The sequence below is a fragment of the Panthera tigris genome, chromosome C1, assembly GCF_018350195.1.
Source record: "Panthera tigris isolate Pti1 chromosome C1, P.tigris_Pti1_mat1.1, whole genome shotgun sequence".
Classification (NCBI taxonomy): Eukaryota; Metazoa; Chordata; class Mammalia; order Carnivora; family Felidae; genus Panthera; species Panthera tigris.
Genome location: NC_056667.1, coordinates 106,150,323 through 106,165,649, shown reverse-complemented (window position 1 = coordinate 106,165,649; position 15,327 = coordinate 106,150,323). Strand labels below are relative to the sequence as shown.

The 15,327-nt window shown below is 46.2% G+C and overlaps 2 protein-coding genes across 2 annotated transcripts; both read right to left on the bottom strand.

Moving 5' to 3' along the window:
- Positions 1–6,514: 6,514 nt before the first annotated feature.
- CRCT1 (cysteine rich C-terminal 1) lies at positions 6,515–6,832 on the bottom strand. The gene has a single exon (XM_042995732.1). The coding sequence runs from the start codon at positions 6,830–6,832 to the stop codon at positions 6,515–6,517; it is 318 nt and encodes a 105-aa protein (XP_042851666.1).
- Positions 6,833–10,250: 3,418 nt separating this feature from the next.
- LCE5A (late cornified envelope 5A) lies at positions 10,251–13,245 on the bottom strand. Its single transcript, XM_042997372.1, has 2 exons — positions 13,223–13,245; positions 10,251–10,856 (listed from the first exon to the last, which is right to left on the bottom strand). The coding sequence occupies exons 1-2, from the start codon at positions 13,235–13,237 to the stop codon at positions 10,518–10,520; spliced, it is 354 nt and encodes a 117-aa protein (XP_042853306.1). The 5' UTR covers positions 13,238–13,245; the 3' UTR covers positions 10,251–10,517.
- Between the last annotated feature and the right edge of the window lie 2,082 nt (positions 13,246–15,327).

The following is a 15,327-nucleotide window of genomic DNA, read 5'->3' as shown; positions in this document are numbered from 1 at the left end:
GGCAGTGTCATGAAGGGAGGGACAGAAGCTGATCAACAGTGGGAATGCTGCATGAGGGTTAGTGTCCTGGGCCCTGGGGAAAAACCACCTGGTGACCCTGGAGTGAAGCCATCTAGCATAATGGATGATGGGACAGCATTAGTCAGTGAGATTAAAAAAGATATATAAACACAAGATAGAACAATGAATGGCACTCTTTGAAATTTGGGGAAGACAGTAGAAAATAGTTGAGCGTGATAGCTAGAGGTGAAGTTAATGCCCCATTTTTAAGCCAAGATAACTTTAGTATGTTTGCAAACAGGGGAGAGAACTAATAAGCCCCCAAATGTCAAGGTTCATCATGACTTCAGGATAAAGTTCCAGCAGCCATGGGTAGTTGTACAAGGCCCTGCCTTATCTATTCCCTGACCAGCTGTATAATCTCACCTGCCCAGACTTCCTTGAGCTCCAGCCATGCCAAACTCTTTGCTACAAAACACATGCTCACCTCTCCGGCCCTTGCACTTAAAGTTGTTTACTTTAACTTAAACATTTTTTCCCATCCTCTCAGCCTGGAAAACTCCTACACATTCTTCAGGTCCAAACTGAAGCAGTACCTTTTGCCAATCCCTCAGCAGAATGAGCATTTCCTGCTCTGTGGTGCAAATTTCATGTGCTGACATCAAGCACTTATCACATTACGCTGTAATGTGATATTTGACTCCCTCTCCCACTACTGGAAATTGAGTTACTTGCTTATATTATACAGTACCTAGCATATTGTAAGTGGCCAATAAATTTTTAATTAATGAAAGACTGCAGTTATTAGTGAACAAAATCACTGAGAGGAGGGGGATAGAGGAAGGAGTTAATGTCTAACTTTTGGGTGCACATAATCACATTTAATACACATTAAAAATAGCCTTTGAAGACTGAAAATTAAGTTTCTAAACATGCAGAGTTGAGATAACTACATTACTGGCAAAGATATATTCTTTTTTTAAATATTTATTTTGGGGAGAGTGCAAGTGGGGAAGGGGCAGAGAGAGGGGTACAGAGGATCCAAAATGGGCTCTGCACAGACAGGCTAACAGCAGCAAGCCCGTTGTGGGGCTTGAACTCAGGAACCACAAGATCATGACCTAAGCCGAAGTGGGACGCTCAACCCACTGAGCCACCCAGATGCCCCTAGTATATTCTTAGGAATGATATATACCATTAAGTGAGATACGTTAGAAGCCATAGCTCTTGCCCTGATCCAGTGTCTGTAAGAGAAGAGGAGATACTTGCTTTTCCGGGATGGACACATTCTGAGGCAAGTTGACATACTTGGGATTTATCAGAGCCAAATCATTGTGATCTGCTACAATGTCATTCACAGAAGAGAGGATGTTGTCCTTAGTCACTATGAATGCCAGTTTTCCTGTTCAACCTGTTCCACCTGGTCCAGATGAAACTGCTATCCCGCCAGATGGAATCTTACCATAACTGTTCAATCCTTTAAAGATGCCAAGATGGATCTTGCAATGGGAGGGAAGTCCCGTGTGACTAACCTGATCTAGATGACATCCTTTGGCTTCTGAAACTCTGCCCTGTTGTGGCTCCCCTCCACCTGGATTTCTAGAACTTGATACCTTAAAATAGACTTAAAGACTGTCTAGTCCAAATCTTGACTAATTTCTCTGACTTCATCACTTTTGCCCTCTTCATTTGGAACTCAACCTCTTCTGAACTGCTCAATTTCTCCCTCAACTCAACTCTTGACTTTCAGTGTTGCCCATTCATTCACTCACTCACTCACTCACTTAGCACATATTTATTGAGTGTTTTCAATGTCCCAGTCCCTGTTTTTCATGCTGAGTTTGCTCCAATGAACATGACAGACTAGGTCTGTGTTCTCTCAATAATTTTCACTGTTTAGGTGGGACCAAATCTATTCCCAAGGATTTTGTTCACCTCTGTTTGCTTATTACTATATGTTTACCTCAGTTTTCAAGGATTCTATGCTTACAGCTCCAGCTTCACATCCTGTGTCTTGTCAGCATCTCAAACTCAACATGTCCTGGACCAAACTTACCCTCTTCCTCCCATACCACTCCTGACTTTCTGCTTTGTCAATGATACCATCATTTCCCTGTCACTAGGCACAAGACCCCAGAGACACCCTAACCACTTACTCTGGTCCCAATACATCACCCAATTCTGTCTCTTTTTCTTCCTTCCAGACAAATGCTTTCCACATCTGTCATATCCTTTTCTTACACACTGCCATGTACTGAGTTTGTGTCCTCATTTCAAGCCAGACCTATTGCACGTTCCCACAGATACAATATTCTATATTCTCTCTATTCACTTCTCCCTCTAGAGCATCCTAGTCAGTGCTGCCTAATTAATTTTAGGGTCATGTCAGAGAATACTGTAAGGGTTATGTAGACCAGCTGCTATCTTTCTAAAGTACTTCTTTCAAAGCCATTTTACTACCATCACACTATAAATATGTGCAGTCTCAACTCCTTTGTCGCTCAAAACCTTCTATGAGCTGGCTTCATCCCTCCTTCTCTGAGAATGTGTCCTGGAAGTCTTTCTACACCACCACCTCCCCCTTGGATCTCCTTTCTTCTCCTTCTGTTCAAGCTTGAAATTATTCCCCTGCTTCCCAGAAATTCATACCATAGTTCAGTGTTCAGAATATTGGCTTACAGACGGACATATCCAGTATAAGCACTGTTCTGCCAGTTATAAGCTGTGCAACAACCTTAGAATGGTTACCTAACAGCTGTGTGTCTCAACTTTCTTATCAACAAAATGTAGGGGGAAACTTAGCTGTGGAATAATTGTGAGGATTAAGTGAAATAATGCCCAGCTCACAACATATGATCCATCTCTGTATCAAATCTGTGTGCCCACCAGCTGGAATTCTGAGTGACTTCCCTAGTAGTGAAAATCTTTAATGGACCCATGTAACTGAGCACCCCTCAAACACTGTAGCCTCAGGCTTTCCTGCTCTGTGCAATGGCTCCCACATTTTCTGCTCATATAGTACTTCCTCAGAAAGGCCTTCTCTGGTCTTTACCTAAAATCCCCATGCACCTCCACTTAATGTCTATACTCCATCTTCTTTATTTTCATCATAGCACTTTCACCATGTGAAATAATCTTTCCTTCTCACTTTCTTGTCTGTCTTTACCCTAGAAGGTGAGTCCCCATGGCACGTCCACACAGGCAGGTTCATAGGTGGATCTACATGGATAGGGTCCCCACCGAAGGCCCACATGGGCAGGCCCACAGGAGTGAGTCCACATAGGCAGGGTCCACACAGGTGAGTCCTCATGGCAGGTCCACATGGACAGATTCACATGGCAGGGTCCACACAGGTCCACATGGTTTCATTGTTTGTCTGCCCCCAGCACATGAACAGCATCTGACACATTTGAGTAAATGAACCAAAGAATCCCAGCCTCTCTGAAGTGCCCCCCCATCCTCAGACCCAGCTCAGATCCCTCCTCCCACAAGTTCTCGTGAATAACCCAGTCTACAGTAATTTGCCTCATGTGAAGCTCTGTGACAAATCCTTGTCTAAATTCAGTTGAATCCCTATAGCCATTGTCTATGCCATGTTCAGCTTGCAATGCTTCTTGTGTTACTAAGTATAGTCAGCATTCGAATATGAAGTCATTTCTTGTACATGATGCTATCATTCATACCTTATATGATTATTTAGCATATTTCCTGAATCAGACTACAAATTCCTTGAGGCCAAGACATACTCTTGCATATCTCCTAGACTAGTCTGGCACAACACTTTACATGTGATGCACTAACAAGCATTCATTTATTTATTGACCTCTAATAGGTATCTGGCATAGTTTGGGATGCTAAGGATGCACTGTCCCTAAATAATTAATTGGGGGACGTTATTCAATTATCTCAATGTGTAGGTTAAAAAGAAGTGGCTCTTGGCTCTCTTGGAAGGCATTAGAAGGCCTGTCCAGAGACTGTCACTTGTTGGATGAATAACCTCAGATGGGTCATGAACTCTTGGAGACGGGCCTGTTAAACAGAGATGTATCTTACAGAATCATAAAAGAGATAAGTAATAACACCTTATAAGCTGCTAATTTCTATGTAAACAGCTGTCGTTACCATTACCATTATAATAACACAATTTTGGCTGAAACTGAAGCCCTTGTTACTGTCTTATCCACAGATAATAAGACATCTGACTCTGGCTGTCACCGTGTACTGAGTGATAACTTTGGGTAGGACCTCACAATGCCGAAGGCCAGCATCCCAGCCTGCGTTTCCAGGGGGGCTGCTGCCACCTCACAGGGAGCACCTGCCGGGCACTATGGCTTTCCCTGCTGCCAGAAGTTAGAAAGGGCTGGGGGCTGTGAGTACAGGGCTCCAGACCATCCAGAGCAGCTCCCCATGTTTCTATAATAAAACTATTATTCAAATGTCCAAATCTCTGTCATCAAACCCCCTTGATGTAGCCTGCTGGGACCAGGAATACGTGAGCTTGGCGGTACTATCACCCACAGCCAGACATTTGATCCTTACAAATATGCCTCAGGTACAAAGCTGTGTACTCCCATTCAGATGCACATGTCTCTCAGTAAGTCCCTGCCTTTCTTCCCTCAAACTCGGGCCTCACCTTCCTGTGCAAGGATCAGCTCCCACCTTCAGTCTGGCTGCACTCTGTCTATTCTGAGTGTTCCCTTCCCACCTCACCCATCCACCGAGGCCTGGGGTTTGTTGCTACAACACATATCAAGGATATGGGAAGGGCAGGTCCACAAGTGATACCATCTGTAAACAGTTTCCACAAGTCACCTTCCACTGAGAATCACAGAATCTCAGAGGTGGAAGCAGGAGCCCCTCCCACCCAGAGCAGGGCTGTCCTTCAGAGGCTTCCCAATGGGGATCATTGGCTCCACTCTAAATATCCTGGATGAATCAATGAACCATCTCTGACCTCACCTCTGAGCAAATACTTTTGCTGGGTGGATGCCATGACAGAGCGTGCTAGTCATGGGGCTACCGATGGAGCGGCACCAAGAAGCCAAGCTTCAATTTTCCATGAGTGCAGTGCAGGTGTGTCCACAGAGGCCTGAGTGTGCCTTCCCCTGGATGACAGTGACTTCAAAGGCAGTAGATTATGATGCTGCATCTGAAAACACAGACTTCGAAATCAGACAGGTACTGGTTCAAATCTCATCTCCCTCACTCACCTTCAAGGGGCCTTGGACATTCACTAGCTCTGTGACTTTGGCCAAGTCACTGAAACTCTCTGAACCCATTTTCTCAGATTTAAAAAATGGAGGAAATGAAGTCTACATTTTGAGATTATCACAGGGATTAGATGAGACAATATATGGAAAGTGCCTAGCCCTGTGCCTAAAACAAAGGAAGTGCCCAATAAGTGGTAGCTATTGTTCCTATCATTACGACCATTATCACCTTCTCCATTTCGAACCAGTCAACACCTGCAGAGGATGTCTTTCTTCTTGTTTCCTCTTTCCTGAAATGAGTGGGTAAAATCAATGCCCACAGGTGTGGGTTTCAGACCTCAGGATGACCCCACCACCACCATCACAACCACCTCTAGAGAATGACAACCCCATGTTTCTGAGCATGCCCATCCCCCACCCCACAGAGTCCCAAATGTCCATGGCTCCTGGTGGGGCCTCAGCTGCATGGATGAGGCCTGGAGAGAGAGCTTCCCAGGCCCCTGGAAGTTTCCACTTGAAAAAGTTTCCCCATCCAGCAAGGAAAGTAGTGGGTCTATGATCCTGTGTGGCTTGCCTGATTCCAAAGCCTCAGAGAATTGCAGACCCAAACCAAGGCTCTGGAAGGTTTCAGGAACCAGGCAGAGCAGTTAGGAGCATAAGCCCTGGAATGGGGCACCCAGTCTTCATCATGCACTGGCTGAAAGATTCTGAGCAAGTTACTTATCTTCAGTTTCTCTTCTGTAAAATGGGGTAGCAGCACCTACCTCATTGAGTCATTGTGAGAATGCCATGAGGTCATGCATGTCACGTCAAGTCCTTAGAACACTGCCTGGCTCCACCGTGATTTCTGCTATCATAATTAAGTACCAGAAAGCCACTCTTGTTCAGGCATGAATTTGACTTTTCTCCCTTTCACGCATGCCAAGCCCAGGGCTAAGGGAAAGGTAGTGGTTGGGGTAACAGAACATGATAATAAACACACAAAAGAAAGAATAGGAAATAAAGTCTTCTCAGGAGGTAGCAGCTTTATTACGACATGGATATTTATTAAGCACCTACTGTGTGCAAGCCCCTGCCGACAGTAGGCTCCATTATCCCACCCATGGCATTTAGGTTCCCGGGGAGGATAATCACACGGGGGTCAGAGTGTTCGGTGGGGCTGCGAACAGGGTAGCTCTCGGAATATCCGGTGCAGGTAGGTTGACAAGCGGAACACTCCGACCCAGCCCCGCGGGAGAGCACAGCGAAGTGACAGGCGGCCGGACTCCACGGGGGGCGGGGAACCGCAGGGTTCAGCGGGGGCCTCAGCAGCCGCCGCAGCAGCCTTGACGCTGGGCATTGCTGGAGCTCTGTGACCTCTGGCTGCCACCCCCGCAGCAGCCGCAGCACCCGCTCCGGCGCTGTCGGCGGCGCCTCCTGGGGAAGCAGCCGCAACCGCCGGAGCCGCAGCAGCCCCCGGAGCCGCAGCAGCCGCCGGAGCCGCAGCAGCCCTCCCCGCAGTCGCAGCAGGAGGATGAGGCTGCGGGCACAGGGCCGGGGACCGGAGCCGGACACGGAGAGGGACCCTGGGCAGACCCCTTGGAAAAGCCTTTGGCGGAAGCCGTGCTCTGCTGGGAGGACATGGTGAGGCTCAGCTCGTCACGGTGAACCTGAAAGACGAGAAGAAGGCTTTTACAGGTAAGCAGGCCTTTTCCTCCCAACTACTGAACTCAGGGCTTTAGCGCTCTGGCTCTGTGAGCGAGCAAGCCTGGCCCGGTGCAGGGGAGAAAAGAGTGGAACAAACACAACCCAGCCAGGTGTTTCCAGTGAGTTAAATGGGCATAGGGCAGAGAAACAGTCTGTGGAGTCAGTGGGCTTCCATTGTCTCCGACTAAAATGAAGACCACCCAAGTTCTCCACAGTGGAAACTAAAGAGGATGTGGTGGCAACTTATCTGCATGACCCAGTCCAAACTCTTCCTTTGGCTCTTTTCACTTCCCAACCCCCACTTCTCTGTGGCCACAGACCTCCAAGTGCTGTTCCCACAGTTATCAGCATCGTGTAAACACTCCATCAGTTAGAAAATGCCTAAATCACACGTGAGGACCTGCTACCTGGGTCTAAAGAATCAGCAAATACCAGAAGCATGTCCTGGTCATCATCCCTGCCTATGCCTCTCATTCTCCACAAGCACAGGAACAAGAGTGTGCCCGGCATCATGGTGTAGAGGATGGAAATATATCCCACTCCAGGGAGCCAAAGACCTGGATTCTAGCCACATTCTGCTACAGACGTGCTAAGTAACCTTGCAGAAGTCACCATCCCATCGGGCCTCCATGACCTCACTGGTACCATGAGAGGGTGTCTCAGTTGAAGCCTAAGGCACTTTCCAGGGCTCTCTTTCCACATCTACCTGCTGGCTGTGCTCTGTCTTCTCCTGCCCTCTGCCTTCAACTCTTCCAGAGCTCCTCCCCCAAGTCCCCCTTGGAGACTTACCAGACCCTAGCTCCACAGGAAGACTCTCTCAGTTCTCCACCTGGAATGGGGCACCTGCTAGGCAGTGGACTGAGCAGTGTCCAGCCAGAGAACCTTTTATAAGATTGCAGTCAGGCACTGCCTCTTGGGAGGGGCCCATTTCCCAATAGACATGGTCAGCTGATGCTCACATCCCGGAGACATTCATCACTCAGGTAGCACCGTAGGTGGTGCACGTGGGCATTCAAGTCACTTCACAGAGGTGCCAGGATTGCTGTGGTGTGTTTACTTTCCAAACAAGAGACTGTCCATGGCTGGGAGGGCTGTGTGTGCTAAGGGAAGGCATAGGGGCTCAAGTGAGGCGGGGTCTGGGGCCTCTCTTTGGGACCTGTTCTCTTTGCCCTCTTCTGCAAAGTACATGCACACACACATACACACACACACACACACACACACACACACACACATACACAGTCCCCTGTTCTCACACCCATCTCTGTGTAGTCATTTACTTGGTTTTGGTAGTTTACTTACTTTATTATCTTGCTTTGCAAAGGTCTTTGCTCCTTAAGTCAGGCCACAGGCTATGTGAAAAGCCTACTGAGCTTCACGTAGAAGCTTCCAGAGCACACTAAGTGAAGATGATGGTGGGGATATGCCTATGAGAATCCCAGTGGCAATTTCACTCTGTCACTGGAAACAGGATGAAAAACCCAGGCCAAGCTATGGAACCATTAAGACCAGACAAGCTGTGATTGTAGTCAGGTTGTCATATCCCCATACAGCCCTGGAGGCCTAAGAGAAAAATGTGTGCAGAACTCTGGCCCAATTGCAAAATGCTAAGCCAACCTGTGGGACTCATTGCCTCTTACTCCCTAACCCTACCAAAATCCTTCTGAAAGTAGGTTCTCCTTGGGGCACTAGCCAATGGAAAAAGGAAGGAAGGAAGGGAGGGAGGAAGGGAGGGAGAGAGGGAGGAAAGAAGGAAGGAAAGAAGGGAGGAAGGGAGGGAAGGAGGGAGGGAGGGAGGGAGGAAGGAAGGAAAAGAAGGAGGGAGAGAGGGAAGGAGGAAGGAAGGGAGGGAGGGAGGGAGGAAAGGAGGAAGGAAAGAAGGAAGGGAAGGAGTGAGGAAGGAAGGAAGGAAAGAAGGAAGGAAGGGAAGGAGGGAGGGAGGAAGGAAGGAAGGAAGGAAAGAAGGAAGGGAAGAAGGGAGAGAGGGAGGGAAGACAGGCCAGTCCTTTCCCAAGGTCCAAAGTGTCCATGAAAAATGATGCTCTTAGAATAACTAAGTTTTAAGAACAGGGACAATTTGGAGGTCAACTGGCTTCAGAACTTCTTAATCAATGCAAGCATCCACAACCATAAAAATGAGATAAAAGGGAAACCAAAGACTAAGAATTCAAGAGTTGGTGGTGAGAGATAGGTTGGAGGTGAGTGAGCTGGGTGTGGCATGGTGGAACAGACAAGAAAAGGTAAGTCATGAAAGATATCATTTCATTTAACATGCCTTTAGAGCCTGATTAACAGGTTGCATGTACTCAGGGGTACCTGTTGATGAGTACAGGTGAGACATCCCAAAAGGTGAGGTCGCATTAGACTAGAGAAGGAAGTAATGAAGTAACAAGGCCTCTGGAGACAGGATCTCTTCTGGAGGTGATGTGGGTAAGTGTACAGTTGCTATATGGATTTGCTGTACCATCATGTGCTAACTTACTTCCCCCATCACCGTTAACTCCTATCAGAGGAAAAGTAATTTTTCTGGTCTATAAAAGGCTGATTTGGGATTGTCATTCCTATTGTAAACTTTCTGAGTATCTCCCAAAGGAATCAGCCTATTTCTGAAGAAAATGGAAAACTCACCACAGTGGCTATAAAGCCCCCCTGTTCCCCCTCTCCCCACACACACTGACCACATGGAGACAGTTTTCGGCAGACAAGGACATCCTTCTTGCTTCTCTGCTCAGACCCATACTCAGGCTTTCTGGATCCAGGGAAAATGGGCTCAGACCTTTCATACCTGCCTCCTAAACTCACCTCCCCAAAACTAACTCACCCCGCAAGCTCTTCTTTCTGGTAACTGATGGGAGCACTTGGGCTTATAATCACCAGAAAAGTAAAGGGTGTTTATTTAATGGAGCCCAGAATGAGCACATTAGGCAAACTTACCCCCACACCTAGGAGATAAAGTCTTCTTTAAACTATCACCCACGCTTGAAGGAAACCCACCCAGAGTAGGTCATCTCACTGTGACCTTTCTGGGTACCACCATCCTTCACTGTGAAAGCCCATTTCTGATTCCCCTCATGCAAAGCTTGTGTCAGGGTGACTGTCTCAGACATGATTCTTTCCTACAAGCTTAAAGTTTCCTAATTCACAGCATGAAAGGTGATATTGTTTCCCAGAGGTCTCAGAAGCTTCAGGGCCAAAATCTTCTTCCCAAACTGAATTGTAAAGTATTCACTTGCACTTAAGAGAACAGCAGAGGAGAGGGCTTGATGGAGGAGGTAAGTGGGAGAGGTGAACAAGACATGATCAGGAGGCCGTGACATCAGGAATAAAAAGCTTTATTGTTACAGAGGAAGCAGCTTCATAACTGGACTCCAACACCAAGTCCCCCAAAGATCTGTGTCCGAGAGGGAATCAGGCTAGTGAACGTTAGAGGTTAAACCTCAAGACCTCACAGCCGTGGACTGGACATGTGTGGGACGAAGAGGGAAACCCAGAACATTTCAGAAGCCCTTCCATCCTTGCCTTCTGTTCTTCCAAATGGAGGAAGAGAAGTCTCAGGCTGGGTGGGTCTTCGGCACTTTGGCTCCTCCAGTGCTGTTCTTCAGTGATCCTTGGGGCCCGGGGTCAGCAGCAGCCCCCAGAGCAGCAGCTGGAGCCCCCAGAGCTGTGGCAGCAGCTGGAGCCTCCAGAATGGCCACCACCACCACCACCACAGCAGTCAGAGCTCTGGTGTCGGTGTCGAAGAGATCGGCGGGGCCTGTGGTGGCTCAGGCAGCAGCCCCCACCCCCGGAGCTGGAGCCACAGCAGGAAACTGGAGGTAGGCAAGGGGCTGGACACTTAGGGGGGCATTTGGGGGGGCACTTGGGAGGGCACTTGGGGGGGCATTTGGGGGGGCACTTGGGAGGGGGCTGGCACTGCTGCTGGTTCTGCTGGCAGGACATCTTGGCAGGAACTGAATGAGGCTGAAAAACAATATGGCATTTCAAGTTCAACCAGCCCAAGGTAACTTCCCCACATTTAAAACTGAACTATGAATTCAGGAAATTCCATCTTTATGATGATCACATTTTTAAACCCAACCTCCCAAAATCAATTATAAGAAATATGCAAAAAGGTTTCAACCTGAGAACTCCATAATTTCAAAATGAATTCCTTATAGTTTCAAAAAGACACCAAACTTTCTTTCCCTTCCCCTACCTTCCGCCCTCCCTCTCCAACAGAATCCTCCCATCCAAATCCTCTTTTCTCCTTGTCTTTCTGAAGACTGTCCTCAGCCTCCACCAAGGGCTACACTCTGCCTGAAACACCAGCACCAAGAGTCCCTCCTGGTCCTCAAGATGCACTTTACCTGGCTCAAGCACTGGAGATCACCCAGGATTCAGGTGGACTGAGGTGCTGTTAGAAGCTTCCACCTTTTATATAGGTTCAGCTCTGACCTGGTATCAGGAGGTGTGGACCAAGTGCGGGATGCTAATAGCATCTTTCACAAGGGGCACGTGTGACTACCCTCCCTTCACATCCCAGGGACCCAAGTCCTCCCTCCGTAAGCATGTCAACTATTACCTTGTCGGGAAGCTCCCCTGAGAATTGCAGGCCACTAGGATAGTGATGGTGCTTTGTGGATTGCACACCACGTGTTAGCCTCACAGGCAGCTCTGCTATGCTCCCTGTTTCCTGAGCTGGGTCAGTGGACTTCTAGACCTCAGGGATGAAGAGAAGGTCTCTCTTCTCTTTGGTTTGAGAATGGAAGGAAAAATTCCCAAGATGGAAATCAAATAGCTCTTTTTAGAAGAAGATTTAGAGATCCAGAATAAAATGCCAGGTCCAAGCCAATGATCTAATGTGGCTTTTTCATTCTTAGATGATGCCATAACCCAGACTAAGAATGCTTGATATCTCAGTGATGTCGTTTTAGCCAGATCTAACGCAGATGGTGTGGGTGGTTGGACTTCTCTCCTTACCTGAACTTGGCACACCAAGAGAACTCTCAAATAGCACTGGTTCAGCACTAACAATCCCTTTGAAAGGGTAGAAGTCTAGGAATGGGGTGGGGGGTGCTTCTGGGTGGCTCAGTCGGTTAAGCGTCCAATTTAGGCTCAGGTCATGATCTCACACCTTGGGAGTTTGAGCCCTGCATCAGGGTCTGTGCTGACAGCTCAGAGCCTGGAGCCTGCTTTGGATTCTGTGTCTCCCTCTCTCTCTGCTCCTCCCCTGCTCGCTCTGTCTTTCTCTCTCTCTCAAAAATAAATGAACATTAAAATTTTTTTTAAAAAAAGAAGGAGGAAATAAGACAGGGGAAATGTACAATCTTCAGTTTCTATCCTGGGCTCATGTGCTGCAGTGAGAAGCATGTGGCTAAATTATAACACAGGTTCAGGAGAGACACAGTCTAGCATTTGTTCCCACCTTTGCAAACTCAGGCAAGTTACTTAATTATCACTATAAAAAGGGGCTGAAACAAATCCTAGCCCACTAAATAAGGAAATATAGATAAAGTTCTTAAAACTGTGCCTTGGACTAGTTCAAAATGCTACTTTGAAAACAATCTAATCATTATGGGTACTTTTATATCCATGAGGAAATATCTTTTCAATTTCAAATGACTGATCTACCACTTTTTAACCCTAAAATTACTTTTTGCAATATCAGAGCTGAGTCTTAATGTTTTCTTACAAAAAAAATCATGGTACCTACTTGCCATGTGGGATGAGATTATAAACCAGCCTAATCATTATGAAAAAAATACAATTAGAAGAATTTAGAATTAATTTATAATCCTATCTTCCAAGCATTTTTAATATTTTACAATTTTCCTTAAAGTCTCTGTTTCATTTTTTCCAGTCTTCTTTACTGTATATGTCTTTTTAGTGATTTGTGTTTTGTTCTGTTTTTAAGTTTATTTTTTTTTACTTTGAGAGAGAGAGGCAAAGAGAGAGTACATGTGCAAGCAGGGAAGTGTAGGGCGGGGAAGAGAGAATCCCAAGAAGGTTCTGTGCAGCCTGATGTGGGGCTTGAACTCACAAACTGTGAGATCATGCCCTGAGCCAAAATCAAGAGTCAGATGCTTAGACTGAGCCGTCCAGGCACCCGATTTGTGCTTTGTTTGGACTTTACAGTCTTTATCATCATGCTGTCTGTAAGAGTTTATCTTACAAATTTTTCACTTAAGATTTTAACATGAATATTTTCCATGTTGTTATTCATTCTTTGTAAACATTATTTTTGGTAGCCATACAACATTTCATGGAAGGCACTGAACCCATTTATAAGTGATCAAGAACATGAGTGCTAGAACCAGTCGTGGTTTGGATCTCAGATCCCCACTTACCAGCTGTGTGACCATGGACAGGTGACACTAGCTCTCTGTCTCACTTTCTTCACCTGTGATATGGTGAAAGTAATAGTGTTTATTTCATCGGATCATTTGCAGATTAAATGAGCTAACATCCATAAAAGAGTTAAGAGTTCCATAAAACTCTTGGAATAGTGCCTGGTGCATAGCAAGCATTTTAATGAATATTAAAAGTGAAATGTGATGCAGTCCACTTCCAAATATCAGCACATGGTGGGCAGGTGGGTTTAGGTAAAGACCACCAGGTGAGGAGCCAGGGAGCTTTCTTTGGCTGCTAGAGCTGTGCATCAGAGGATCCACCTCTTCCCCTCTAGCTGAGAAATATAGGAAAGGATGCATAACACAGGCTCTGAATTTATGGAAAAAGAAGCCAAATAGAAGTTAAAGAAATTATATATTTAATACTTGGGTATGATGAATTTTGAAAGGAGCAATGTCCATATTGTTTTACTTATAATTAATTATTTGGGTAGATCTAATAGCTGACACACGGTAAAGTCAGGAACCCCAAAGAATCCAGTTTAATGCTTTGTAGTCAGCAGACACTCAATTTTCATTTCCTCGTCCAGTTGAATTTGCTTGTCAGTAAGAAGGAGGGGTGCCTCCAACAAATCCAAAGCCAGATTTTCATTGACAGATCCCAGATATTTCATGGAATGATAGAACAGAAGATATGTAAAGGAGCTCAGCCACCGTTCAGAGACAATGGTTCTCAACTCCAGCGAATCATGGGCACTGACAGTCTTCAAAAGTTCACTGGGTGGTTCTAATGTGCAGTAGGATGAGAATCACTGATTTTGACCATGACTCTATTTTACATATGAGGAAACTGAGGCTCAGAGATGAGAAGAGTCTTGTCCCAGATCACACCAAGACTTAGCAGCAGGGCTGGAATTCAGATCCTGCTGTAGCCCTCTATCACAGCACCCTGCCTCTTGTATATTTTATTTCTCCTTGTGATGTTTTTTTCTAGCAAGCTTCATTTTATATAATCTGCTTGTCAAACATGGCTATTGAAGTTGGGGTGAAAATTGTCCTAAACTTGGTGAATAACTGTCAGAATCTCATGGTTAGAAACATTGGAAGTAATCTTTACCGCAACTGCTCTCAGTCACCAGGAATTGAGTATGTACACGTGAAAGGCAGTGTCTGGCTTTACAAGAGTTAGGCCAGCTGGCAGTCCTCAAGAGCCATCCCCAGGGTGGCATCACCTTGGTGACATTTCCTTGGGCCAGAAATCCAACCTTGTCCATGCCTCTGAGGTTACCAGTCCTGGTAATGTTGAGTCATTGCAACTAACTCCCAAGAGACTCATGACATCAGTTTACAAAGAGAAACGTGAGTGTTAAATATTGGCTGGATGGGTATATTCTCTTCCTGTAGGAAAACACCTCAGAGAAATTGAGTCATAATCTGGAGGTGCTTGGTGAGGTGGGATTGCATAATGGCCTCAGGTTTTGATGGTGACCCAAACCATACGTGCCCATCAAGTCATCTGGATACCTCCAGCCCTAGACATATCTGAGTGGTCCTAAAAACCTCTGGTGCCTGCCCTTCCTCTGTGCTTCTTTGTAAACCATCCCTTTCACTGCCAGAACCCTGTCCAGAGAAACAGCTCTGTCGGAGTCTTTTGCTGAGTAGTGCTCCCATTCATACCACGCTGATTTTGGAATTTAACACTGGGACAGTAATTTCATTATTTGTCTTCTTTTCATTACACACTATGCCCTGACACACATTGTAGTAAACACAATAATGCCTCTCCCCTCAAAGATGGCCATGTCCCAATCTCCAGAACCCATGAAGAGGTTACCTTACACAGCAAAAAACATTTTACAGGTGTGATTAGGTTAAGGGTTTTTAGAGAGGAAATTATCTGAGATTAACCAGATGGGCCCTATGTAATCAAAGGGTACTTTTAAGAGGCAGGCAAGAGGGTCAAATGCAAGGGAAAGGAGATGTGACAACTGAAGCAAGAAGTTGGAGAGATGTGCTTTGAAAATGACCATGAGCTAAGGAATTTGGGAAGCCTCTAGAAGCTGGAGACAGTAAAGAAATAGGGCTCCCTTAGAATATCTAGC

What these genes read in the sequence shown, in the direction of transcription:
- CRCT1 (XM_042995732.1), bottom strand. Translation starts at nt 6,832, where the DNA reads ATGTCCTCCCAGCAGAGCACGGCTTCCGCCAAAGGCTTTTCCAAGGGG.